General features: G+C 44.6%; 3 protein-coding genes and 1 long non-coding RNA gene across 9 annotated transcripts in view; 2 read left to right on the top strand and 2 right to left on the bottom strand.

The window, feature by feature from the left end:
* Positions 1 to 2,104, top strand: part of LOC133475557 (probable E3 ubiquitin-protein ligase HECTD4) — a 35,555-nt gene extending 33,451 nt beyond the window's left edge. For all 3 annotated transcript variants that reach the window (XM_061768563.1, XM_061768561.1, XM_061768560.1), the window contains exon 76: positions 257 to 2,104. In XM_061768563.1, coding sequence (XP_061624547.1) covers positions 257 to 393 — 137 coding nt within the window. In that variant the 3' untranslated portion in view covers positions 394 to 2,104. The remainder of the gene's footprint in view (positions 1 to 256) is intronic.
* An 816-nt stretch (positions 2,105 to 2,920) lies between these two features.
* LOC133474956 (L-serine dehydratase/L-threonine deaminase-like) lies at positions 2,921 to 3,744 on the bottom strand. The gene is given in 6 exon segments (XM_061767162.1): positions 2,921 to 3,211; positions 3,300 to 3,422; positions 3,509 to 3,598; positions 3,600 to 3,636; positions 3,639 to 3,691; positions 3,734 to 3,744. Coding segments are annotated over 6 exon segments (477 nt in total). The 3' UTR covers positions 2,921 to 3,048.
* Positions 3,745 to 5,038: 1,294 nt separating this feature from the next.
* On the bottom strand, positions 5,039 to 6,374 carry LOC133475556 (uncharacterized). Its single transcript, XR_009787870.1, has 3 exons — positions 6,237 to 6,374; positions 6,022 to 6,127; positions 5,039 to 5,289 (listed from the first exon to the last, which is right to left on the bottom strand). It is a non-coding gene; the product is annotated as an uncharacterized LOC133475556 (long non-coding RNA).
* A 15-nt stretch (positions 6,375 to 6,389) lies between these two features.
* The window catches only part of LOC133475555 (tetratricopeptide repeat protein 28-like), a 177,283-nt gene continuing 155,844 nt past the window's right edge, over positions 6,390 to 27,828 (top strand). For all 4 annotated transcript variants that reach the window (XM_061768556.1, XM_061768555.1, XM_061768554.1 and 1 more), the window contains exons 1-2: positions 6,390 to 6,489; positions 8,372 to 8,659. In XM_061768556.1, the coding sequence (XP_061624540.1) occupies positions 6,460 to 6,489; positions 8,372 to 8,659 (318 nt within the window). In that variant the 5' untranslated portion in view covers positions 6,390 to 6,459. The remainder of the gene's footprint in view (positions 6,490 to 8,371; positions 8,660 to 27,828) is intronic.

Raw genomic sequence — 27,828 nt, 5'->3', positions numbered from 1 at the left:
ACATTAAAGCCGATCAGCTGATCAGCATAAAATGCTAAATATCGGCCGATACCGATCAGCCCGATCAAATCGGTGTAAAGTCTATTAAAAACCATCAGAAAATGTTCCTAATCTAAATGCCGAGTCTTTTTTGGGAGGAATTCTTTCTCCCAAATCCGACGCACTAATGTGCCGCAGCACAGTGGTTGGTAATCATCGGTTTCGATTATACAGTCACTGATTGTGTTGTATCCTGTGTCTATTCTCTGTGCGGCAGGTCAGCCAGACGCTCGCTACATCCGCGTGGAGACGTGTATGTTCATGGTCAAACTGCCTCAGTACACCTCTCTGGACGTGATGCTGGAGAAACTGCGTTACGCCATCCACTACCGCGAGGACCCGCTCAGTGGCTAAGACACGACAACCCCGCTTCTTTCTCGAATCCCTACATCCACCACCCGCACCCTCCGGCCTGCCTCAGAGATTCTCCTCTGATCTATTCTATTGAAGTCACTTTTATTTGATTTTCGTAGCTTTCAACAGTTTGCATGTTGACCCCTCACTTTCTTCTTGATGTTGTCTTCATGATACGATTTTACTCAGTTTTTGAAGATATCAGGGACGATCATCATTATCGGCACCTGCACATCTGATGATGATCTGTTCTGGTTGCACTGAGGAGTGGAACAACTGTTACACTGGTTATTGATCACTCCCCCTAGCTTTTTGATGACTACACAACCTTACACTAATTTATGTGTTGAAACCTCTCTCTGCAGTGATGCAGATTGGGAGTGTAGCGCTGGATTGCGAAACGGCGCAAAGGCTTCCATCGAAAGTCCAAATGCGTTACCCAGCTGCCTCCTTCTGTGTTCCGTCAGTGGGGCGATGTTGTCAAACAAGCCTTTACACTGACGTGAAAGTCTTTTTGTCAGGACACAACACCGTTGTCGTCGACGCCCTGAGGTATGACCACTTTCTAAAGAAGAACAGTGGTGTGTGGGCTCTAATGTAGTTTACTGGACAAATGTATGCCTGTCAAACCTGAATCAATCTAGCGCAGACTCTAAAGAGATGGTATTTAAGTCATCGTTCCATCTTAATAATAGAATAATTGATTTTCTCTTTGATATGCGAGTAGCCTGGACATCAACGGTGGTCCTGTTGACGCTACAATTAGTGAGGCCCGCACGTTGCTATGGTGATGTTGGAGCTGTGTTGTGAGATGGGAGTGAGAGGGTCTTCTCACTAGCTGCCCCTCCCACCTGTGTGCTTTCGCTACTGAATGTGAAACAACCCCAACATACACAATCTACACTCATACACTTGCTGGTGGTTAGGGTGAGGGGCCCCCCCCGAAGTTCTCTTCAGTTTTGCCTTGTCATTGTTTTCTTTAATGGAAGAACAACATTTTGCTCTGTTTTTTTTTTTTAATACTCATAACCAAATGTTTAGCCGTGTACAAATATAATAGGGGAACAAATGTAAATAGACTGTTATCTTTGAGTGCAGTTTTTATTCATCGCTAATTCACCTTTTGTTTGGGTTTGCACTTCTCTTCCAAAAAAAAAAAAAAGAAAGATTTAAAAACAAAAAAAGAACAAACTATGTGATGTCTGTTGGATATCCAGTTTGTTGTGGTCTTCTTTTATTCTTTTTACGGAAATCACTAGTCTCACACTCGGATGGATTAATTTTCTACGGCTCATGGTACAACGTGTTTTCTTGTGTGAGTAAAACCATTTGACCTGATAGAAGCGAGTAACACAACAGAATTGCTATGTGACACATTGCATTGTTGCCATGCCTGAGACTTAGTTTTGATTCTGTTCTTTTGAGAGTCTAATATATCGCTGCTATCGGGGACGCACTTGCTTCTACTTCCTCCTGCGGCGAATAGACAGGCGACATAAAAGACTCATTCATAGGAGGAGGCATTGTGATCAAATGTGTGCTGTACATTTACTTGATATTTATTATTATTTATGGTTGCATTAACTTTTACTGTCTTACCTCTGCACATTGGAAACTTAACGTTTAAAATGGACTATACATACAGATGTAAAGAATCGGATGGCATTTGAGATTTCTGTGTCACAATAAAAGACGTCCTCATGTACAAATACTGCGACTCCCCTGCTGCTGCGTTGAGCTTGAACGTTTATGTTATGGGTAACAAAGCACACCGGCTCCAAAATGCGTTGTTCTGCACAGCGTGATGGATGATGCTTACTCGGGAAACATGTTTTGTCCCCTATGTGCTGTGCTTTTTATGTAAGACCCCTTGGCTTGACTTGTGTTACGTCACTAACCCTTGTAAAAGAAGAGAGACCTTTACAAAGCAGCGTGCTGGAGCAGACCAGTTCGAGCTGGATCTCATTCATGTACCCAGCAGTCTCAAGTCTGTGCAATCAACTCCATTAATTCCTCAAAAGGACCGACATAATTTTATCTGCAATGCCAGCTTCTCTTTCCACTCCATGGCCTAGCAACTGCCGCAGAGCATGACGACGCGTCACAAAATATATCACGTTGAGTCGAGTGAGTTTCCGACTGGTTAAAATGGAGTCAAACTAGGGTGGTTGTCTCATTTCGTTGTCCAATAGCAAGTCAGGAAATGGACCACACCTGTCATCCCTCAGCCTGTACAACACCAGGAACTTGAGTGGAAAGTGATGTCATGCCACTGGGCCAACACCTTGTCATGCACGCCACGTGTGTGTTATGACACTGAGGTATGTATCGGCTGTGGCGTGAGAGCTTAATATGTGTTGTCATATACACTATGCGGCACAATATGTACTGTTTCCACTTGTGGTGTGACATATACTTGTTTTTTTGTTTTGTCCCCCCCCCCCCCCCCCCCCCAAAGAATCCTCACTCATTTGTCCCTGACAAAAGTTCCCAGCTTCCCTGTAAAATAATTAGTTTTCCACAGTAAATTAATTGATTTTTAAAATGGCTACTTCAGTCCAAAATACAATAGTCCAATATATTTACATAACAGCACAACTTTATTTTTTTTAAATCATTATATTTGATCATTATATTATTAATCCCTGGCATGGGTCAATGATTGGCAGCAACATTAATTTGCATGTAGCGATTAAAGACCACCAGAACCAGCTGCCTCTCCAGCTTGCCCTTGTCCTGCAGCCTTTTGATGACATCACTGGAGACAGCGGCCAGGGCAGCGCCACAGGCGGGCTCCACCAGAATCTTCTCATCATCTGCACAACCATGGAGGAAACCCCAAAACCGGTCAGTCTGACGTCGTCTTTTTTGTTTTTGGATCCGCCGGGTGTGGTTTGCACTCAACTAAAAAGCGCTCCACGGCCTTTACGGCCTCCCGGTCTATGATTATTTCTGAGAAGACCGTGTGCTCCTGCACCAGTTGAAGAGTCTGTGCAGAGACCCACGTCAGGCCTAGCGTGGTAGCAACACTGGAGATTGAAGGGCAAGGTTGGCTTTGGCCACAAATAGCCACAACCGATCGTATTGAATTGAAATGGCCGCAATAGTAGCGTACCTGGCGATGGCCGGCAAAGTGACAAGCTTCCCTGCCTTCGTGGTTGCATTGAGGCTATGAGCGCCTACGGTCTCCATGGCGACGACGGGCACGCCGCAGACCCTCCACTACCCCGTTGAGCAGGCCTCCGGCTTCTCCTTCAGGTCTTGCTCCAGTTCCTGCAGCAGAGACGTGTGGCCCTCCCTGCAACGCAGGCCGACCGCCACGTCACTTCACGGCCGTTACCACGGCGACATTTGTGCCGCATGTATCGGCCGGAGCAGTCTGACGTTATTTAGTTGTTTCACATTTTGCTTGTGTAAAGCTGTGATACGAGAACATTTACTGGGCTTGACAAGTGTATGAGTTTCCTAACCTTTATTGAGCCGTGTGTATATCTTATATACACCATCAAACAAAAAATGTCACAAAGTATATTGAAATGATGATCTCAATTTACTCATCAAAACTTATTCCTTGTGAAATCGGAGACCGTTTAGTTGGACACAAACCCTTTGTTGTGTTGTGTGAATGGTAAAATGTCATTGTTCTGCCTGTCAATATATGTCGCTGGCATAGATAGATGAACAAACATTATACATTTGGAGTAAGTGAAAAATAATTTTCCATTTTACCTATGAAGTGAAATTGGATAATCTGATTGAGAATTATTTAATTAGATTAACCACCCAATCAAAATCTGCACTAAAATTAAGAACATTGGTAATCAGCTAAATCAATTTTACAATTCTGTAATGGTTAATACAGCAGGATGTAAAAATTCTTAACATTTTCAATCCTAACATACTCATTGTTGTTATCCATGAATTAGAAAATGATGGGGGAAAAAAATAGTAAAGAATGAGTTGTGATTAGGATGTCAAATGATCGTTTAGAAAAAGAGAGTTTTAGAGGTGGAATGTTATACTTGATTCATTCCTAACTTTTTATAAAAGTCCAGTGAGCTGACTAAAAAGATGAAATCAGTCTGAAATTCCTTATTTCTGTTCAGAATACTAAAATGTCACAGAATTGGAGTTTTTCAAAGATTTCTGAAATATTGATGTTTTTTCCTTTTGATGCCAGGCGGTCTAATAAACCTAATCTAATGTGTATGATGTCAATATGCCTCCCCAAGTGTCTTCGAACGATTTCCTTTTGGTGAGATGGGGAAGAATGTACTTGATTTGATGTATTCCGATGATTTGCTTGCAATGCATGATGATGCATGACCCCTGACCCCTGGAACATAAAACGCCTCTAAAAAGAACACATGCAGAACAAACGTTCTTCAAGTTACGACAAGCAGATGGATGAGTGGTGACAAGCTGAAGAATGATTTGAATGATCTCCTCCGCTCTTCCTGGGCCATGTATACCTGCCCGTGATGTGGGACGGCAAAGGAGGCCCACTTGTCAACCAATCAGCATTTGTTATTCTCCCAGCGGGCCACGCCCCCAGGGGGGGGGGGGCTCTCGAAGACGGCAAGTCAAGCTGCGGAGGATGAACTTCCTCTGATTGCCAAACAAACATTCAAAGGATGACTGAGTGTCATGTGGAAAGCCATTTTAATCCATTTAGCCATACAATGGATTTAAATTTATCGCTCGATTGAAAAAAATCTTTTGATACACTGTAAATATTTTTTTGGCGGTCTCGCAATCGTCAGCTTGTGGATCCAAGGGGCCGCTGAACGGAGCGACGTAGTGTCAAATCCTGGATGAAAAAGTTCCTTTTCTCAGCAAGATCAGTGAAAATGGGTCACGGATCAGCCTTCCGACATGAAAATGACCCAAAACATTCTGTAGTGAAAGAGAAACAAATGAGTGGCTGAGGAAGAAGCACTTTGAGCTAATTGCGTGGCCTGGTCTGTCTCCAAACCTCAACCCAGCACAAAACCTGTGGAGTGAACTCGACTTTTTTTTTTTTTTTTTTTTTGCTCGGAAAGTGGAAGGCTTTGCACAGTTTCTGTGAGGGGGAGTGGGCCAAAATCCAAAACCTGGTGACCAACTCCAAGAGGTTTCGTCACTGTGCTCGCCTAAGACGATTTCTCCGCAAATTTCAAACTTCTGTTTCACTCGGGGATCAATGACTTAGGAGGTGGACTAGCAGGCTTCACCGTATGAACACATTTTGAGAGAATTAGGCCTTCAGTAGTACACACAGAAAACGTCTTACGTCTTTAAGTTCAGCTCGTGAAAAACGGGGGGCAAAAACAAAAGTGTTGCATTGATATTTTTGTTCCGCATATACTGTAGAAATATATCTATCCATTTGACTTTACAGTACTTGCATCAGTGTTTTGGTAATGTATGCCATTTGGGTAGAGAAAGTGTCAGTGCCAAAAATCAGAAGGTGACCTGAACACTCCAATTGTTCAAAGTGTTGAAAATCGTACAATTGTAAACCAAACAAATGTAAACAAAAGATGCATAGGTGCCCCTTCCTCGTGCCCCCGCCCCCCCCTCGCCCCTGCACGACACAGTCGCGCCTCTGTCAGTAGAATGAATTCAAAACAGCCGCTTGGGACTCACTCTTAAAAGCTTTTAAAACAACAACAACTATGAAGCAGTTGACGTGTGCTTTGGCATGTCGCGACTGAGGCTGCCACCACATAGCCTTCACGAGACGAGTCGTCCTCTACGGCAACAGCAGGAAAAAGAAGAGAGAGAGGGAAGAAGAAAAAAGGAAAACATTTGACAACATGGCGCACTTTTCCTGAGACAACTTGCTGCTGAAAGCCACTCACAAGTCACACTTCTTTTGTGCGTGCGCGCGTGCGTGCGTGCGTGCGTGCGTGGACTTCCCTTTCACTTTTTGCCGACTCGCGACTGCGACGTGGATGTTTGCCGACTTTTCCAACTTCCTTCGACTGCGCTAAAAGGCGATTTTTTTTTTTTTTTTTTTTTTTTTTTGCGAAATCCGAGCCGCGCAGCAGCGCGATGGGATGAGAGCAAACAACCGAAGTCAGGATGGAGAAACGAGCGACTGTGAGAGAAAAGGTAAAAAGGGGGACGAAAACAACTGCAATGGGCGCACACGAAAGCGGGGCTGTCATCTGGGTTGCGTTCACGTGCAACACTTTTTTTTTTAACGCGAGCCCTGCGCCGGAAGTGACCGTTCGTCTACTTAGTGATTTTTCCCAATTTCGTGCACGGCGCGTGCGCGCGGGCACACGATGAGCGCCGAGTTTAGCTGCCATGAGGAAGAGTACAACGTCGACCCAATTCATCAGCAAATGTTTTTTTGTTTTTTGTTTTTTGTTTTTGCTTGATTGCAAAGGTGCTGCAGAAGCCTCGATTTGGTTTGTCAACTGGAAATCTTGACTCGTTGGTGCCTGCAATCCAAGCGATGTGTGCTTTTGCGTTGACTGATTCTGATTGAGACCCTCTATTATATATTGTTCTCCTTCTTCTTCTTCTTCTTCTTCTGAAGGAAGGAAACTGTGAGCCAGTGCACCAAAAATGGTGTCACATCCTCATCGGCAAGCTCAGCAGGCAGGATTCCTAAATGGAGTTGCCTGTTTTGTTTGTGTGTGTGCGTGTGTTGTTGTTGTTGTTGTTTTTTCAACAAGGTGTCACTCCTGCTGCAAGGATTTATCAAATGAAATGTAACCTCAAATAATGTTACTGTATTGATTTATTTGACTTCTTTGCTTGTATTCCATTTCGCATGGTAAGGAAGGACATCTATTTTTGTGGGGCCAAAATGGCCCTTGATGACTGCTTCACATTTCCTCAGCACCCAAAGCCTGTGTGTGCCTTCTTGTGTTCTATTCTCTCTCTCCAGTCGACCTCTGGAAGTAATTACCGAGGCTGCCCGTATCCCAGAATTCCGTTTGAGGGAGGAGGTGTGGCGAGGGGGCGGTGGAAGGGAGGCCGGCCCAACGACATGACTTTTAAAGTCACTCGTACTTCATAATCCATCCCCGCACAATGGGCGAATGGCTACTTTTGTCGACCGGCGGTGTTGCTATGGGAACACCGTGAGATTAAGATCGGTTGCATTTTACCCAACTCTCGAAAACATCAACGTAATTGCTGTACAGAAATACAAATTGCGTTCCCCCCCCCCCTAAATTAGACCTCATTGAATCTGCAATTGAAATCTTAAAAACTTTATGATGTACTGTACTTTTTTTTGCATGGCAAAGCAATACATCCAATTCAAATGTTTTAATTGGAGACTAAGTAAACAAACATCTGCTACGATATCCCCGTATGATCAGATTTGTGGGTTATTTTGTCGCTTTTCCGTTTGACGATCCAGGATTGTCACTTTGGTCACGTTAACGCTGCAGTCTTTTAACCTTCGCACAGTCTCGTTAGGCCCAGCTTTGTTTTTAGAGGTCCTTTGCACAGTGGGGAAAAAAAAAAAAAGGCGGCCCGTGAATCGGCCGTTACCGGTTGCGTGCACAATGGAACGTGAAGCATCACAAAAGCTTTTCCGCAGTTGTGTCAGATGTCGCACGGTTATTCATTTAACAATATGCATGTCGCCGTGGGTGCACGGTAGTTTGCGGGGCACTGCATCGTATTGCGAGGTTTTTTCTATTTTGGTCACCTTGCGGGGACACACAAAGAGCAAACGATGTTGCGTTGCGTTGCGGTGCTATAACGTAACGCGGCAGAATACAACAATAAAAGCGCTCTGACTTCATTACGTCTGGTTTTGGTTACTTACTGAAGTTATATAAGGAGATGGAAATATTTTAACTCATGAGTATCAAGAATATGAATAATACATCAGGCTCTTATAATTACAGTCAATTTTGTTAGAGTCGATTTTTTTTTTTTCTCTTTTTGTTTGCCTCGGCGCGAGAGCAGACAACCTTTGACCTCTACCGGAACACCATACTTTCATTTTCTCCTTCCGTCCGCAAAGGTTTCAACCTCCGGCCCTCGGGCCGCGTGCCGCGCCTCAGGAGACAACGGGACCGGCTCCGGTCCGGGCAAAGCCGAGTTCACGGAGACAGTGCAGCGGAGCGACGAGGCGTGTCGGCGGGGCGACTTTCAGGCGGCCGTTGAGTTGTATGGCGAAGCCTTGCGAGCGGACGCGCAGAACTGCATCCTGTACAGCAACCGGTCCGCCGCGCTCCTCAAACTGGGCCGACACCAGGCAGCTCTGGACGATGCGGAACAAGCTCGCGAGCTCAATCCTAAATGGCCGAAGGTAAGAGTGGCTCAGCATCGATTCGCACGCTCGCTAATGGATCGATTATTTATTTGATGTCGAAGTGTTGTCTGTGGCCACATTTTGACAGTAGCCATAAAGTATCAAGTCAGAAAAAAGATTGAGTACTGCTGACTCCTCCCATCTTCTAACCAGCTTCATATGTAAAAGTAACATGAGGGTATATCCAATGCAAAATGCACAATTGGTCAATTTTTGATCATATTTTTTCCCCAGTCGGTACTGTTGGTCGTTCCGCATGTGGGGAATCTTACAAAGGATTGACCAATCTCAAGTGTCGAAGATGGCTTCCTCTCTTCTGACGATGCAATATTAATGGCCTAACAAGCCTTCTTGAAACTTTCCTGAAAAATGATTGTTTTGGAGATGCGAGGATTCCGCCTGACGCTAGCTTCTTTTCCTTTGGGCTTGTCCCCTTAGGGGTCGCCACAGCGTGTCATCCTTTTCCATGTCAGCCTATCTCCTGCATCCTCCTCTCGAACACCAACTGCCCTCATGTCTTCCCTCACGACATCCATCAACCTTCTCTTTGGTCTTCCTCTCGCTCTCTTGCCTGGCAGCTCCATCCTCATCATTCTTCTCCCAATATACTCAATATTTCTCCTCTGCACGTGTCCAAACCACCGAAGTCTGCTCTCTCTGACTTTGTCTCCAAAACATCGAACCTTGGCCGTCCCTCTGATGGGCTCATTTCTAATTTTATCCAACCTGGTCACTCCGAGAGCGAACCTCAACATCTTCATTTCCGCCACGTCCAGCTCTGCTTCCTGTTGTCTCTTCAGTGCCACTGTCTCTAATGCGTCCATCATGGCTGGCCTCACCACTGTTTTATAAACTTTGCCCTTCATCCTAGCAGAGACTCTTCTGTCACATGACACACCTGACACCTTCCTCCACCCGTTCCAACCTGCTTGGATCCATTTCTTCAGTTCCTGACCACACTCACCATTGCTCTGGACGGTTGAGTATTTAAAGTCCTCCACCCTTGCTATCTCTTCTCCCTGTAGCCTCAATCTTTCCCCACCGCTCCTCTCATTCATACATATATGTCTTACTTCGGCTAATCTCCATTCCTCTGCTTTCCAGTGCATGCCTCCATCTTTCTAACTGTTCCTCCACCTGCTCCCTGCATTCGCTGCAGATCACAATGTCATCTGCAAACATCATGGTCCACGGGGATTCCAGTCTAACCTCATCTGTTAGCCTATCCATCACCACTGCAAACAGGAAGGGGCTCAGGGCTGATCCCTGATGCAGTCCCACCTCCACCTTACATTCGTCTGTCACACCTACAGCACACCTCACCGCTGTTCTGCTGCCCTCGTACATGTCCTGTATGATTCTAACATACTTCTCTGCCGCTCCAGACTTCCGCATGCAGTACCACAGTTCCTCTCTGGGTACTCTGTCATAGGCTTTCTCTAGATCTACAAAGACACAATGTAGCTCCTTCTGACCTTCTCTATACTTTTCCATCAACATCCTCAAGGCAAATAATGCATCTGTGGTACTCTTTCTAGGCATGAAACCATACTGTTGCTCGCAAATACTCACTTCTGCTCTGAGTCTAGCCTCCACTACTCTTTCCCATAACTTCATTGTGTGGCTCATCAACTTTATTCCTCTATAGTTGCCACCGCTCTGCACATCACCCTTGTTCTTAAAAATGGGCACCAGCACACTTTTCCTCCATTCCTCAGGCATCTTCTCACGCGCTAGAATTCTATTGAACAAGATGGTCAAAAACTCCCCAGCCACCTCTCCTAGATGCTTCCATACCTCCACAGGAATGTCATCAGGACCAACTGCCTTTCCGTTGTTCATCCTCTTTCATGTCTTTCTAACTTCCCCCTTATTAATCATTGCCACTTCCTGATCCACCACACTTGCCTCTTCTACTCACCCTTCTCTCTCATTTTCCTCATTTATCAACTCCTCGAAGTATTCTTTCCATCTAGCTAGCACACTGCTGGCACTAGTCAACATATTTCTATCTCTAACCTTAATCACCCTAACCTGCTGCACATCCTTCCCATCTCTATCCCTCTGTCTGGCCAACCTGTATAGATCCTTTTCTCCTTCTTTAGTGTCCAACCTCTCATACATGTCATCATATGCCTCTCGTTTGGCCTTTGCCACCTTTGCCCTGTGCCGCATCTCAATGTATTCCTTTTGCCTCTCCTCGGTCCTCTCAGTGTCCCACTTCTTCTTAGCTAACCTTTTTCCTTGTATGATTTCCTGTACTGTGAGGTTCCACCACCAAGTCTCCTTCTCTCCTTTCCTGCCAGAAGATACACCAAGTACTCTTCTGCCTGCCTCTCTGATCACCTTTCCTGTCCACCGAGAGCCTGTCTGACCTCTTCCCGAAAAGCTGCACAACACTCATCCTGTCTCAGCTTTCACCACATGGTTCTCTGCTCTACCTTTGTCTTCTTAATCTTCCTCCCCACCACCAGTCATCTTACACACCACCATCCTATGCTGTCTCTTCTGGAAAAAAGTGTTCACTACAGCCATTTGCATCCTTTTTGCACAGTCTAACACCATCTGTCCCTCCAAGTTCCTTTCCTGGATGCCGTACTTACCCATGACTTCTTCAACACCCCTATTTCCTTCACCAACATGTCCATTACAATCTGCACCAATCGCGACTCTCTCTCTGTCTGGGATGCTCAGAACTACTTCGTCTAGCTCCTTCCAGAATTTCTCTTTCACCCCTAAGTCACATCCTACCTGTGGGGCATAGCCACTCATCACATTATACGTAACACCCTCAATTTCAAGTTTCAGCCTCATCACTCGATCTGATACTCTTTTCACCTCCAAGACATTCTTAGCTTGCCAACTCTTCTTTTAAAATAACCCCGACTCCATTTCTCTTCCCATCTACACCATGGTAAAATAATTTCAACCCTGCCCCTGAACTTCTAGCCTGACTGCCTTTCCACCTGGTCTCCTGGACACACAATATATCAACCTTTCTCCTAATCATCATGTCAACCAACTCCCGAGAATTTCCTGTCATAGTCCCAACATTCAAAGTCCCCACATTCAGTTCTAGGCTCTGTGCTTTCCTCTTCTCTTTCTGCCAAAGAACCCGCTTTCCACCTCTTCTTCTTCTTCGACTTCGACCCACAGGAGCTACATTTCCACCGGCGCCCTGCAGGTTGACGGCGCCGGTGGCCACGACCGATCCGGTATGGAATTCTTTGGTTGAACGCTTTTATTTGTTTGGCAAAGTTTGAAGCCGGATGCCCTTCCTGACGCAAACCTCTGCATTTATCCGGGCTTGGGACCGGCCTACACTTTGCACTGGCTTGTGCCCCCATAGGGCTGCATTCGCCTGACGCTAGCGATATGCATTATTATTTTCACTATTCTTTTATTCTATACAGTGCCTTGGAATAATATTCATACCACTAGAGCATGTTCTCCATTTTGTCACCTTACAACTACAAACCAATTTAAAAAAAAAAAAAAAAAAAAAAGAAAGTTCATGTGATCAACCAACACAAAGTAGCACACTATTGTGAAGTGGATTGATACATGGTTTTCTGAATTTTAAGCTGTTGTGTCATCGCTTGTCGGTGAACACAAAAGTATGAAATGTTACGTTTCTGTCAGTAATGTTGTTTATGCGACAAGTTCATGGATGAAAACAAAAACTTGAGCCACCACATTGGGGTCCGTCCTCTTCATCAGATGTTGCCCAAAGAATTACCGCAGCGGCCGAGGCCACGCAGTTAAGATAATATTTCAGTGAACCACACACACCGTCGCTCACGTTTACATGTGGTAACGTGCAACAAGTATACGGTGCCTTTTCACAGAACATTTGTAACCCTGGTAACTGCACCTTAGAAAAATAGGAAGACCTCCAAAAGCATCAAAGACACAAAAGCAGCTAAAACGCAACTTGATGCGACAAAAATCCGTTGAAATGTTGACGACTAGGACTAAATTCAAAAGGTTGACTCTTCAATAACTCTCCTCCTCCTACAAACCTTTTGGAGTTCCTCTCTCTGATGTTGTCCGGATCATGTGCACTACTAACCTGCGATCGATTTCACATCCGTCGCAGCCCAATTCCTCACAGTGAGAAGCGATTTTATCGATTACATGATTTAGCGCGGAGGGAGGCTTTTGTCTTTCCACGGAGAGATTGATGATAACGCGGTAGAGTGTTATTGACGCTAATTTGCCACCACGGTGATGCATCACGTCTTCTTTTGTCCCAAGTCACGTATCCTCCGACGCTCAGGTAGGTTTTCTTCCACTGGTACTGCAGCAAGTTTTTTTTTTGTTTTTTTTGGGTGAGTGGGATCATCATTCACTGACAAACGCGAGTGTGCGCCGTCTTCCGTCCTTTTGTCAGTTTGCTCGAAGGATGCTTTGGCTGATATTGCACTACCTCATGCTGAAGTAAAATGGAATATGGCTGCTACAGCCATGCTCTTTGCTCTTCTTTGTATGCTGTCCAAGTACAAAGCAGTCTTTGTGGTGTGACTGGGGGAGGGTTGCCTTCATCTATGCGGTGTTTTTGCTCTCCGTCTTGAATTTGCTCAACTTCAGTTGTCAATGCTCGGCCTCGCCATTATGTTTTCATATTGTCCACAAGGCTAACAGATTTATTTCTGAGACAAAATGAGCAGAAGTGGCTTATTTTCCTTAGAACACCACTAGGGGTCAGTGTTGCCAAATAGGAGGTTTCTCCTAAACGGTTTGGTGTGTGGAAGGAATAGGCATACACAGCAATTTCATTTTCGAATGAGCCTTTTAAGGCAAAAGAAAATTACGACATAGAGGCATAAATGGATGTAATGGACTGTGGCTCTCCTATTTCCCTCAACACAATTTCCTTTAATGTGAAGTCCTTTTAAAGAAAGCTCTGAATAAAATGTCCAGCATGGTATGCGTTATATGACAGAATTACATTGACTCCTGCGGGTGTGAACAAATGCTTAGCAGTCTCGGCTTTGGCGTCCATCCGTCCCCGATGGTTTGGAGCGAGAGCGTTCATGTGATTCTGGGGCTCGTTGCGCGTAGAAACGGGGATTCGAGTGTGGTGGCGTTCAGATCTCGTATGAGGACATAATAACATCAATCAAAGCTTGCTTTGACCGGGCTTCTGGATTGGCCTGTCAAGCGTTGACAGGCACGGTTTTGCCGCCTCAGGCACCAGCCAGCAGCCCACCCGCCCGAAGAGGGCTGAGAGGCGTGAAGGAGGCCCCCCCCCCCGATCCCCCGTCCAATGTGTCAGCTCTTACGGCCGTGAGTGCCAACAAACACATTCTGAAAGAAGAAAGACAGTGTGCACTTTAATGGGCCGAGACAGCTTTAGGCCTTTTGCAGCTCACCCTGGTTCGGAATATAAAATGCTTAAATGAGAGCAAAATGGGGTGTCATTTCACAGAAGAGGGGCATGTCTCTTTGCATTTTGTCTCACCGAGTCACATGTGGGAGGAGAAAATGCGTTTATGTGTTTCTTTGCCCATGTTCAATTTATTAGCTCCACCAAGGAGATTATGCTTTCGTGACTGTTTGGTTTTGCGAAACCTTGGGGAGGGGATTTAAGTGCCGAGGAAACACCCATTGAGGGTACATTTGCACAACAACGATTGAGTAAAAATAGTATTACTTATTATTATTTTTTTTTTTGCATTGTCAATGTGTGTAGAAAAAGAAGCTCGGCTAACTGTTCGTAACCTTAATGTGCTGCAGAGTCTCTCTATGAATGTTCTCAACTCCTGTTTTGTGTCGAATTAAGCAGAATAAGGTTACCCGCAGGAATTGGACCATAGTGGATCATGTCTGTGTGGAGACATGCACATTAACTTCAAATAACTGACATATTGTCGTTTAAAACAAAATCTAGTAGTAGAGACTGAATAAACAGCGCCTCTACTGGTCCTCGACAAGTAGTACACTCATTTGTGCGAGAGAAAATCAACGATGGATTCCCTACAAGAGACACAACTCTTAACGATCAATAATTGAGTATGCTCATCCCGAACGTATATATTTTTAATTTATATTTGGCACTGATTGAATTTTAAATTGGCGGCACGGTGGACGACTGGTTTGCACATCTGCCTCGCAAGCTCCGGTTTCCGCCCACATCCCCAAAACATGCGTGCGAGGTTCATTGAAGACTCTAAATTGCCCGTAGGTGTAAAAGTGAGTGCGAGTGGTTGTTTGTTTCTACGTGCCCTGCGATTGGCTGGCGACCGGTTCAGGGTGTACCCCGCCTCTCGTCCGGAGATAGCTGGGATAGGCTCCGGCATGCCCGCCACCCGCGTGAGGAGAAGCGGAACGGAAGATGAATGAATGAATGAATTTGAAATTGTTGGGCCTTGGTGCAGGACTGCGTTCTACTGACTTCCAGAAAAACAAAATGTGTCGTATCAAACTTTAGCCATTACTTTTTGACAGATGCGAGTACTCTTTTGTTGTGCTTTATACTCGGGGTGTTTTGGGATCCTTTGTTGGCCCATCACACCTTAAGCATTTTTTTTTTTCTTTTCAGGCAAGTGACTGGGAGGACAATAAGTTTCTCTCGATTGATGCCTTGCCTGTTCGGCTTCTCCATCTGCTCCCTCCTCCTCCCTCCTCCTCCTCCTCCCCCTCCTCCTCACCGCTGCTGTTTCAGCGGCATGTTAAATAAACAAGGCTCTCTGCTATCACTCCTGTGCTCCAGCCTGAGAGCTGTCAGGAGGAGAGTTCCCCAGGAGCCAAAAAGACGAGTGGCGCTGCAGCACTGAGAGGCTACATTTACATATCTTCTGATTATAGCCTATGATGGCGCCTATCGAGGGTATTCTATCTCCTTGTCGGAGGCGCCTACTCGGAGTGATAGCTAAAGTCCTGCAAATTTCCCAGATGATGCCATTTATTGTAAATACTGAGCAAAAAAAAAAAAAAAAAAAAAAAGCCCAATTTTAAACCCCAGCGCGAGGGGCCTTGATTTGAATGAGACAACGAGGAGAGTATATGAAAAGGTCATGGTGCGTGGCATGCAGCGAGGGGATGTAATTGCAGCTGCAGCATATCCAGCAATTGTGTGAGGTTGCCGAAATGCTGATGAGACTTTAAAGCTTCTTTTACACAAATGCTGGTTGATGACTCTGGTTTTTGCTGTTAATGTGGAGACGAGGAAGAAAAGAGCCTCATCTGCTGCATTAGAGCAGTTTTCTTTTTTTTTTTTGTGTCTGTTACTGTAACTTTCATTCACTACATCCAGTATGCAGTACAGTATTAACAGCAGAACATCATATGAAATAGGTGTGAGAAGTGCAATTTTGATTTCTGTGCACTAGCGATCTGTAATACTGTACTGTGCTGTTGGGCATTCCACCGACAGAATTGGATTTTGCCTCGCAGAAATGAGCCCGCTTTGCAATGGCGGCCATGTCTAACGCAAGTGATCCAGCCCTCATCCCACCCAACATATTGCTGGGCCAATGGCGAGTACACATTTCATTACCATGCCGTCTAGGGGCGGAGCTAGGGCATGCACATGTTACTCGACCATCGGCTTGTGATAAATCTTGAATGAAGTATGACATGAGAGATAGGACTGTGAGACACCTTGATGGGGTGCAGTTACTCATACAGTACATGTCGACCGGCCAAGCAATGCAGTTTGACAGTTGATTTTATTACGTTAAGTTGTTGAACATTTGACATTTTGATTTATCAAGGATAGTGTTCACATTCTGGTTTGGATTTTTTTACAAGAGGAAACACTTATTTTCCTGTCTGTAAAAACAAACAATTTTATTATTGCTGTGGAAGATGCATGTTAATGCTTAAAAAAAAAAAAAAAAAAAAAAGTAATTTCTGAGTAAGATTTTTTTTCAGCGTTTTGAAGTGATACAGAGTATGAAAAGTGAAACCTGTAACTAGTAAATAAAATGGCTTCAAAAGATGGTGAGATTAAGCCTGGTTGATGTCCATGCACAACGTATTTGGATGCTTACTTGTCAAATTTCACAGCCATTGACGGCTATATCAGTCAAGTATCCATTTTAATTGGGAGAGCTGGCAGTGAATGGGTTAAGGTGATGTGAACATTGTCAAATATGAGATATTGTTGACGATGCAATGATGCTTAAAGCATCTTGTTTTTTATTCATGAAGAAAATCACAAATATTTCTGTATTTTTTTTCTCCACAAAAAGGTTTTGCATGCAACTTTTTGGAGGTTGTGAAGGGCAAAAAGAAGATCATTATTACATTGGAATTCTTCACCGGAATCGCTGCATTCACACGGAGTTGTTTGCATTCTGAGATTTGAAATATCCTAATTTGTGGCGACACCTAATAACGACAAGCTGCGTCCCCTGCTGTTGGGTCATTAGAAGGTCTAGGCTTGAGTTTCTCCTCCCCTGCTGCAATGCCGTTTTCCACTGTAGCTCACCACGGAGAGACTCCAGTCATGAACCACTAATAAGAGGGTTCCATTTTGCTTCCACCCAGCCGAGGCTTGAACTAATGAACAAATTAAACGAATGGCATTTAATTACAGGCCGGAGCGAGCGGGACGGACAGAAGCTTGGCGCTAGCGGGCACAAACCTGAAATTATTTGTCTGGAAAATTTGCGAAATGAGCGGGAGCAGTTAAACTTCGTCTTTTTCCTTTTGGAAGGCCTTGGGGCCGGGCGGCGTTCAACATGGCCGCGTGGAGGGAAAGTGACCACACGCAAGTCTGTTGTTTTGATTTGAACGCACTTCCCTGGCAGCTGTTTCGGTTAAAACGCACATGAGAAGAAACAAACCCTTACTTGTCATGTTTAGTAAAGGCAGCCCTTATTTTACATTTCGTGGGACCTTTAGATGTTAAGATCAATGCCGGATAAAAATTCTGCTCCTCCCCTTGTGTCTGTAATGTATACAGACAATAGAATCCAGTAACGACATTTGCATGAACCGGATGGGTGCGATTTGCACTTCATTTCAATCGCTTACTACAATTTCCTATTCTAGTTGACATTTTCCCAAATTGCCTTTGCTTCATGTCTGATAAATTGTCACTGTGTGATGTTCTGTACTTCATGCACAATGCGCCTGAAATTACTACATTGTTTTATGCATTTTTTTGGGATTAGGATTCAGAGAAAAGGTTGATATATTGTGTGTCCAGGAGACCAGGTGGAAAGGCATGTAAGGCTAGAAGTTCAGGGGCAGGGTTGAAATTATTTTACCCTGGTGTAGATGGGAAGAGAAATGGAGTCGGGGTTATTTTAAAAGAAGAGTTGGCTAGCTAAGAATGTCTTGGAGGTGAAAAGAGTATCAGATCGAGTGATGAGGCTGAAAGTTGAAATTGAGGGTGATATATTTATTATGTGATGAGTGGCTATGCCCCACAGGTAGGATGTGACCTAGAGGTGAAAGAGAAATTCTGGAAGGAGCTAGATGAAGTAGTTCTGAGCATCCCAGACAGAGAGAGAGTCGTGATTGGTGCAGATTGTGATGGACATGTTGGTGAAGGAAATGGGGGGGATGAAGAAGTGATGGGTAAGTACGGCATCCAGGAAAGGAACTCGGAGGGACAGATGGTGGTAGATGGTGGTGTGCAGAGTTGTGGGAACTATAGAGGAATAAAGTTAATGAGGCACATAATGAAGTTATGGGAAAGAGTAGTGGAGGCTAGACTCAGGACAGAAGTGAGTATTTGCGAGCCACAGTATGGTTTCATGCCTAGAAAGAGTACCATAGATGCGTTATTTGCCTTGAGGATGTTGATGGAAAAGTACAGAGAAGGTCAGAAGGAGGATCTAGAGGTCTTTGTGGATCTAGAGAAAGCCTATGACAGAGTACCCAGAGAGGAACTGTGGTACTGCATGCGGAAGTCCGGAGTGGGAGAAGTATGTTAGAATCATACAGGACATGTACGAGGGCAGCAGAACAGCGGTGAGGTGTGCTGTCGGTGTGACAGAAGAATTTAAGGTGGACGTGGGACTGCATCAGGGATCAGCTCTGAGCCCCTTCCTGTTTGCAGTGGTGATGGATAGGCTAACAGATGAGGTTAGACTGGAATCCCCGTGGACCATGATGTTTGCAGATGACATTGTGATCTGCAGTGAATGCAGGGAGCAGGTGGAGGAACAGTTAGAAAGATGGAGGCATGCGCTGGAAAGCAGAGGAATGAAGATTAGCCGAAGTAAGACAGAATATAAGTGCATGAATGAGAGGGGTGGTGGGGGAAGAATGAGGCTACAGGGAGAAGAGATAGCAAGGGTGGAGGACTTTAAATACTCAACCGTCCAGAGCAATGGTGAGTGTGGTCAGGAAGTTAAGAAATGGCTCCAAGCAGGTTGGAACGGGTGGAGGAAGGTGTCAGGTGTGTCATGTGACAGAAGAGTCTCTGCTAGGATGGGGGGCAACGTTTATAAAACAGTGGTGAGGCCAGCCATGATGGACGCATTAGAGACAGTGGCACTGAAGAGACAACAGGAAGCAGAGCTGGAGGTGGCGGAAATGAAGATGTTGAGGTTCGTTCTCGGAGTGACCAGGTTGGATAAAATTAGAAATGAGCCCATCAGAGGGACGGCCAAGGTTCGATGTTTCGGAGACAAAGTCAGAGAGAGCAGACTTGGATGGTTTGGACATGTGCAGAGGAGAAATAGTGAGTATATTGGTAGAAGGATGATGAGGATGGAGCTGCCAGGCAAGAGAGCTAGAGGAAGAACAAGGAGAAGGTTGATGGATGTCGTGAGGGAAGACATGAGGGCAGTTGGTGTTTGAGAGAAGGATGCAGGAGATAGGCTTACATGGAAAAGGATGACGCGCTGTGGCGAACACCCAAAAGGCATCGAACCAGGCCCAAAGGAAAAGAAGTTTTATGCATTTTTTTTTCCCTTTGTTTCCTTCACTTTAGTCGTGTGCCTCCTTCTAGTCCACATTCCACTTGTAACGAGGTCTCTCTGTGTTGGTCGCCAAGTGGTTTTCCTCTCTACCACCCAGGCGCTCCACCAAATTGTAGTCTCATAAAATGGAATCCCTTCACATGAAACACCAGGAATACTCCCCCCAAAAATGAAAATAGGCCCATTTTCTTCCCCTCTCTCTCTCTCTTTTTTTCCCTCTCTCTCTCTTGCATCAAACCTGTTTGACTCTTAACGTTGTAAGATGTAACAAAATTCATGAAGAACAGACTTTCACAGTTGGATGACGTGATGCTGTTCATTGTGTATGTGCTAACCCACCTTTGACCCCACAGCTATGCGTCTTTAGCCTGTGGCGGAGATGTGCGTGACTCAGAGCTCGGCAGGCGTCACGTCTTGGCGTGACGTTATCCCGTCAGGCCCGTCGTCAACAACCGCCGGCCAGCCGGCACCTGCGTCATTACAAAGCATCCTCTCCCAAAATATACTCCATCTACATGTAACACATGCATTTGTGTCAACAACCAATTATAAAAATGTGCGTGTTGGGGGGTTAAGGGTAACGAGGGGCAATTACTACATCTGAATATATTTACAGAGCACATCTAAAAACAACGCAGCCGACCCTGCAGTTTAGAGGGAAAAGGTGCAGGGAAAAGAAGATTTGAAAACATGTTGACCAAATTCATTTCAAACACGCAGGATGCAAAACGCCGAATACCGTAGTAAGTAAGAAAGACAGCTTTCGTAGAGCAAATTTCAACGAGAATGTCGTAGCATAAACAGGTGTTTTTGTCTTTGAAACATTTTGCACAGAGACGGCGATCCCCATTCACACGGCGCTGTGAAAACGCCCGAAGGCACGTCTTTTCACGTCATGCCCCTTTCAAGTGCGTACACAGCTGAGCTTGTCCTCCTTGTAAAATATTCTCCTTGGTTTCTATTTGGGATTAATGTGTTCCTGATGGTCACAAATGGATGCGCACCTCGCCGGAGAAGCTTCTTCATCAAGCAACCGTTGCAGCGGTTGCCACTGATGAATGCAAGCGATGTAGTGTACTTGCGCATGTCCATGTCCTCCATTTGACAAATGCATCTTTTAGTGTTTACATTGGAGCAATAATACCAGCCTTTTATGAAAAGCTATTGTATAGATTATATGCAATTTTGTTGAACAACAACCCTATGTACATGCCCCCTGTTTTTAAGGTAAACAATGGCTCTACACGATTAATCGATTATCAAAATAGTTTTCAGTTAATGTTATCATCAATTAGTTGTGACACCTTTATATTCAAGTAACGTTGTTCCGCTGTACAGTACAGACAAACTGCCAAAATGACAAATAGTCTTTGAGTAAACTTTGTCTAACTCACCTCACCAACTTTGATCAAATTATTAGTTTTCAAGGGTTTGCCAATTGGCAGATAAACAATGACAACAATTAAAGACAGCGGTCTCTTAATCCCAAAAGAAATGACGCGCAAAAGATTTTGTAATCACCTCACACAAGAAGCTTTCAATCGTGTTAAAGAATGTCTGCAACCTTGGAATGCTTCCCCCCCCCCCCCCCCCCCCCCCCCAGTGGATACATCAAATGAGTATCAGCTTTTAATAGCTTTTTGCTTGCTGTTCCATGGCAAGGGATGTCAAAGGGCTGAGAGAATCAGATCTCATTGCAATGCTCCCGGCATAACATCCTGCTCCTGAATGGGGAATCCGCCTTCGAAAGCCTGACGAAATGAGCCAAACAATTGCAAGTTCTGAAGTTGTACAGATGCTCCTCTTTTTCTTACAGTGGTTCGCATATCGCGTTGGGCCCGGCCCACCGGGGAGCTCGGCAACGCTCGGGCTCAAGACCTGGATGCTTCCGGAATTAGCGCAGGCGGCTGTGATGCGGGGAGGAAGAACTCCCATTGGGGAAATGATGAAGAGCAGAAAGCAGCAACCCGAAAGGCTGCCATTAGAATACGCATAACAATGAATGTAAGGGATTTCGCAACTGCTTCCCGATTCTGTTGTACTCACCTCTGAACTTTCGATGACTGGCACGCGTTCTTTGTGCGGGCGCCAGGAGAACGCAGACTCACCGATGTATCATTACATCTTTCTCGAAGGAAGGTCGAGGACCCGGTTGTGCTGCGTTTGAAACGGCACCTATCCATGACGCGACGCCCTTCCCTCAAATGAGTCGTACGCCCTGGTTTCTCACAAACTAATATATTTGGGTGGCTTTTCAGCTGGCTGATTGGGGTCACGGGGAAAAAACAACAACTTTAGATTGAAACTCACTTGCAATGTCTCCTGTTCTCGTTCATTTGTTTTTGACATACTTGCGTGCTATTTCAGTGGCTACAAAAGTGGCGGAGAGGAGTGAATTCTTAAAAAGAATATATACAGTAATATTGCTTCAGGTCACCCGTGCGACTTAACCTACTTGTTCGCAGTCCATAATTTTGATGTCCGTTTTATTTGTTCTGTGGCACCAGTGCTACAAAAACAGTTTTGCTTCCGTAACAGGCGCTCTTTATAAATACATTCCATATTACATATTAGCAGTACCAATTCATAACAGTGGAAGTACATGATTGAGGAAAAAAAAAAAGCCACAGTGCACCAATGTAAAATGCCAGTGCTCATTTATTTGCTATGCTGCTAAAATCCGTCATTGTTTAAATCGGAGGCCATCAAGTGATACATGAAGGAAAATGTGTCTTATTTGTCAGTGTTGCTCATGTGGAACAAGAACATGAAGTGCAATCAGGCTTTAGTTTTAACTATGACCTCATTTGATCTCTTAAGTGTGTGCTGCGTGGCCACAGTGTTCGCGTCATTACTGAATTAACAAGCGCGTCGTATATGATTAATGATAAATGATTTCCCGAATAAATAATGGATGTTTGCACAATATATTATATGAGCTTGTTTCTGTGATCGTTACAGATTTTGGTCAGAGATGGAAAGCAGGACAATTTCAAATTCAACTTGTGCTCAATGAATGATGGAACTTGCGTCACTATAGCTTGCTTTCCAGCTTCAATTATTCTACGATAGCAGAGCTCGTTTTTAGGCAGCCATGAAATGGAGCTATCGTTTGAATTTATGAGTCACACATTGCCTCTTTTAATTAGCGGCTCTGAGAAAGGTACATCCGTGAAGAGGTTAAAAACTGAGGCGAAAATTGCAGTACTGTGTGCACTATGTTGGCGGCGGCTGGCCGTATCTCGGTTGGTGCCGGCAAACGTCATTGCAAATTTTTTGGGGGGGGTGAAAGGTTATGAGCTCCAAGGTGGCATTCTTGATCGGCCATTTCCAGATTCAAATTTCCAAATGGCAGTTAAACTAGTTGCCAAACAGTCGGCAGCTCATGAAGACTAGTGGCAGAACCCCCGTACATTGCGCAACTGTTCGGTGCGCGGCGGCCTTAAGCGGTCAACTGGCCATCAGCAAGACGGATTAGCCTTATGTTTTCGCACTAAATTCGTTTTAATCTACTACTTCAATCTACCACTTAACGGTTCGGTCTTGGAGGAGCTTTACCTTCACCCGAGTCTTATGTTATGTTAACAATTTATTTCTTGGGTTCCACAAGGAAGCACGATTGTTATGTTTTGCAAGTTGTCTCGTTTATCGCACAGGATAACATTAATTCCAGGTATTTTAAGGGTGTTAGTGCTTGACACGTATCTCCAAAAGACTGCCGGAATTAATGTGTGCAATTAAGCGTAGGGGGTATTGCATCCATTAAGGCTGGAGTTTGTGCTCATCTTTGATTAATGTGTCTTCGTTAGCGTCTGCAACATAGCTGTGTAGTCAAAGCGTGTGAAAGGGAGAATAGACTCAAGGAAGAAGAATTTCCTCGCTCGACTTTTGCAGTTACTTGAAGCCGCCGCAACGGAATTGGAGCAGACGTCACGTGGACGTGCGGAGCTGCGGAGGCCATTCAAAAGTGGGGCAAGACACCTTAACGAGGTTTTAAAAGAGGAAGAGCTCACACAAGCACACGCACCAAAACTGGCTTTGAGCGCACAGGAGGATACCAGTTGGAAGCACTTTGTTTCTAATCAATAACTTTGATTGGAACAGCAGCTGTGCCACTCCTCTCATCAAATGATCGCGCAAATCCATTTGTCATTTGTCACAACAAATCCAATGTGTGAACCAAAAATCCCATCTAGAACTGAGACCTTTTCATGTGACTTGCTGTTACTGGATGTCAAAATGAAGGAATATTAAACTGTTTATAAGAGATAATAGACTTTGATGACACGTACGCCGTGTAATCAACGTAAGCATGTTTCCCGTTGTGCCAGCCCGCATGTGTGAACGAGTAAATGTCAAATTCAGGCTGTGACCCTCGTTGGATGGAGAACTCTGGGAAATTCTAATTCCCACAATGTGCTGGGGAACAGGAAAGTAGTTGGGAAGTTTGTCAACAAAGCTCGGAAGTGACCTCCGACTTGTCAGGGTCACGGTTGTAGTTGTGATAATCCAAACATTCCCCCCCACATATTGGTTATAACGCACATAGGCCTATGGACTAATATTTTCCACTCCAACATTACTCAAGGAAGATAAACTTGTTTGCTGGTGAGGGACGTTGGCGGTCATTTTTATGATCAAATAGTATTTTGAGTCACACGGTCGAGAAAGTTATCGACGCGCTTTGTGGGCTCGTCGTCCTGATGATGTCATCTAAAGGAGTTCAATTGAAAGAGAGACCCGTGTTGAAGACAGATTTACAGTCAAAAGAAACAATTCTACATCATGAAGTGTACATGTGCACTTTTCTTAGTTCCACGCCTTGACCTAACATTTTCCGATTGCCGAGTTAATATCCAGCGAGCACGCTGAGATGTAAAACTGTTTATGCCGTATTATCATAGTTTATATCGCCGCCTAGGCAAACTGTGTTTACAGATACACGGGCTCCGCGCATCATAATGAAATATGTATCGAGGATCAGAATCTTTCTAATTACTTCCACATTTTCCATCGAGCCATAAGACGAATAAATTAGGCCTTTACCCTAAGCATTGGTCTGTTTGTTTATGATGCGGTTCTCATTTGGATATCGTCTTGAGTACTTTCATGTAATTGCACATTCACGTCCGCTGCAGCGTTGCTCTCGTTCCCCAGGACAACATGCCATTCCTCCTTCATGCCATAAGGGACTACTATGTCCTGGGCTGCGCTTTGTGGAATGTGTTTACACTACTCGGAAAAACTAAAAGATGAGTATTTATGTTTTTCTCTTTTCTGAGCACGGGAGCACCTTGTCGCTGGCGCACTGCTAAGAAAAGACGGTAATTCCTCAGTTAGTCCTTGGCACACTTAGCAGTATGCCAAGGCGTGATTAAAGAAGATGCTTACGAGACTGTGCAGAACTCTCAAGGGTCTGACCTGTTGGACTGAATAAGTAAGGGTGTTAAAAACAACAACAATAAAGTAGGACAGGCTACAGAGGTCAAAAGAAACTCACTGCTGGAATAGTTGCAAATACAACAACAGACTGCGTACACGCATGCACGCACGCACGCACGTAGAGAGTAATACAGTGAGGGTCAATTTCTGTCCTTCTGCTACAATATTTATCCGAGCTGACTTCGGAGAGGAGGCGGGACAAAGTTCGGACTGGTCCCCAGTTTGAGCTGAAATGTTCCAGTGACAAATCGCAATGGCGCTGTACTGGGCGGCGGGCGTTTGAGTTCTTTGACTTCTTTGCTTCTCGGGCAAACGGCCCTCCGATCGCGACCGCGACTAGTTACATCTCGGACAACTTCTTCTCATCAAGGAATAATGACATACTGTACTTTTTCTTTCTGTGAATTTGTGTGCATCTGGATATTGTTGCTGCATTGTTCCCTCATTACATCGTGTCAAGGATAAGTCCTGCTGCAATGAAATGATCAGAAGGAGCTGTAATAAAAGGCTTACACTGAAGTTAGTCATGCATTTTTGCATCCTTTGTAAATTTTCCACGGGTTTTGAGTTGTGTGGCCTAATTCCTTCTCAAAGGCAGCAATAAAGAGCTTAAAAAGTACCAATCGTATACAAGAGGTTGGCTCTCCAAATGTGTTTTTTTGGAGTGGAAAGTGCCCCGTAAACAGTCTTCTCTTTTTACATGAACGAAAACGTGGGCAAGATGATTAACTTTAGTTTCTAAGTATCTCTGTGCTAACTATAATTGTATACTTTGAATGTAGCTTTGTTCCGAAAGTGGTACGGTTATCAGGGTAATGCTGTTGCGGTATTTGATGGTGAAAAGCGATGCGGACATAAATGAACGTCATGTCTTTGCTCGGTGCTCCTGGTTGCGGCTGCGCCGGCTTTCGCTGGAACGATTGTTGTTTTGCTTCGAAGCGTCATCACGCAATGTTTGATTGAGCTGCCCTTGCTCATCCTTTATTTCTGCTCTTCTGTCGCGTGGACCATTCGGAGCCATTTCACAGCGTCTCTTCCATTACGACATGCGAAATGTAATTTGGGTGCATGCGTGTGCATGCGCATGTGTGTGTGTGTGTGTGTTTGCCAGAGTGGGTTGACTGTCAATGCTGTCAATGCTAAAGGAAAATTGGAATGGGGGAAAAAAAAAAAAAAAAGCTTTAGCTCTGTACTAAACACTTCATCTTGAGTCGAAAATTATCGAGCTAAAGAATGCAAAGGTGTTTGATAGATGCCTGCGTGTAATTTACGTCTCGCAAGCGGCTTTCCCAGACTGTCGTGTATGCACAAAAAGTATGTTTAAGCCATATTAAAATATTTGTGAATAAAGTGACACCTGACAACCATGCATAATGTAGCTATGATTTTAAATTGGTATTACATTTGTGGCCGTTGTGCAAACATCAACAGTTGATAGTGTTATTATTGGTGAATGTTTAGAGGTGCATTTTGATTGGCTACGATGTGGCCGATTGAACGCGGGCTCCGATCTTTCACAGGCGGGAACCTGTGAGGGCTTTCATTCTCGTCCATCAGCAAGTTTTATTAGGTGTCAGTCGAATAAAGAGTCTCGCTTTGGAGTTGAGGTGAGGGATCACAGGGTACAGATGAGGTGGGACACTGTCTGTACGTTGCTGTGTCTTTAAAACCCGGACTCATAGTCCATAAATCCTCCGGGGGGCCGAGGGGAGAACTGGATTGGGATTACAGTGTCTCAAGGCTGCGTTCCTGTCACTCACTGACCAACATTTCCCGTGCTATTGCCTTTTTAACAAGTCTTAAGAGGCACGAGAAAGGTCAGGGGTGAGATTGAAAGCACACAGAAGAGAAAGATTATCACATTATTCTGGGAGACGTCACTCTTTGACTTGACTAGTTCCTGTTCTGAGCTCAAGATGATAATGTACGCTGCCTATTTCGTTATTAATGTTTCGCTCAAGTATATCCCGACAAGAAAGGGAATGTTTTCTCAGATGATTTTGACTCCCACGGTGCAAGATCCAGATAGTCACTCTTGGCCTCTGTGCTCCTGCGTGCACTGCGCTCGTGCCATTTGCTCATCAGATTTGGCGATAATGGATATCAAGCTGCCGTAATGCTGAGTGCATCAATTTAGTCCAGCGGCACAGAAAATTGTTATTCCAGTCCATGTCTACTTTTGACAACAGGGGCACTTTTCTCTGTGATAACAAGGTTGGATTAATCTTGGTGTAGCACTTAAGTGCAGTAAACCAGATTCTTGGACTGTTCTGAACCTCCTGAGTGTTTGTGGACGTCTATTCTCAATATTCGGTCCATTTTTCACTATGGTGGAGCTGTAACACATGCGCTTTATTGGCTTCATGGCTATGTGACATGTCTTGCAGCATAGATTCTATTGGCTCCTTAAAGGTGCTGGGTTGTTGTTATGTGGGTTTTACATAGAGAGAGTTTGACTAATTAGGACCTCTTTGTAGTTTTGTGGCATTTTCATTCCAGTTCCCTTCGTGGCCTTTAGAAAGAACAAAAACAACTGCAATAAAAAGCAGCCATGCATTATTCAAAACACAGGTGTGAATTTCACCCCTCAAAAGCCAACCCCCTCATTAAGAAAAGAAAAAGAAAATAAGAAAAAAAGGTGGGGGAGCAGGCAAAAAGTGAACCACTTAATAATTCACCGACTTCAACATTAGGGACACCTGCAACATGTCACATGATCAATTCAAATGAAAGGTAGCCACAATTCTACCAAAGACTCAGATTTAAAACATTTAGCAAACAAATAAAACAATCAAAAAAAGAATTCAACATGAAAGTAACTAGGGCTGGGGGGGGGGG

This window comes from Phyllopteryx taeniolatus, chromosome 3, assembly GCF_024500385.1.
Source record: "Phyllopteryx taeniolatus isolate TA_2022b chromosome 3, UOR_Ptae_1.2, whole genome shotgun sequence".
Classification (NCBI taxonomy): domain Eukaryota; kingdom Metazoa; phylum Chordata; class Actinopteri; order Syngnathiformes; family Syngnathidae; genus Phyllopteryx; species Phyllopteryx taeniolatus.
This window is presented reverse-complemented; position numbering and strand designations above follow the sequence as displayed.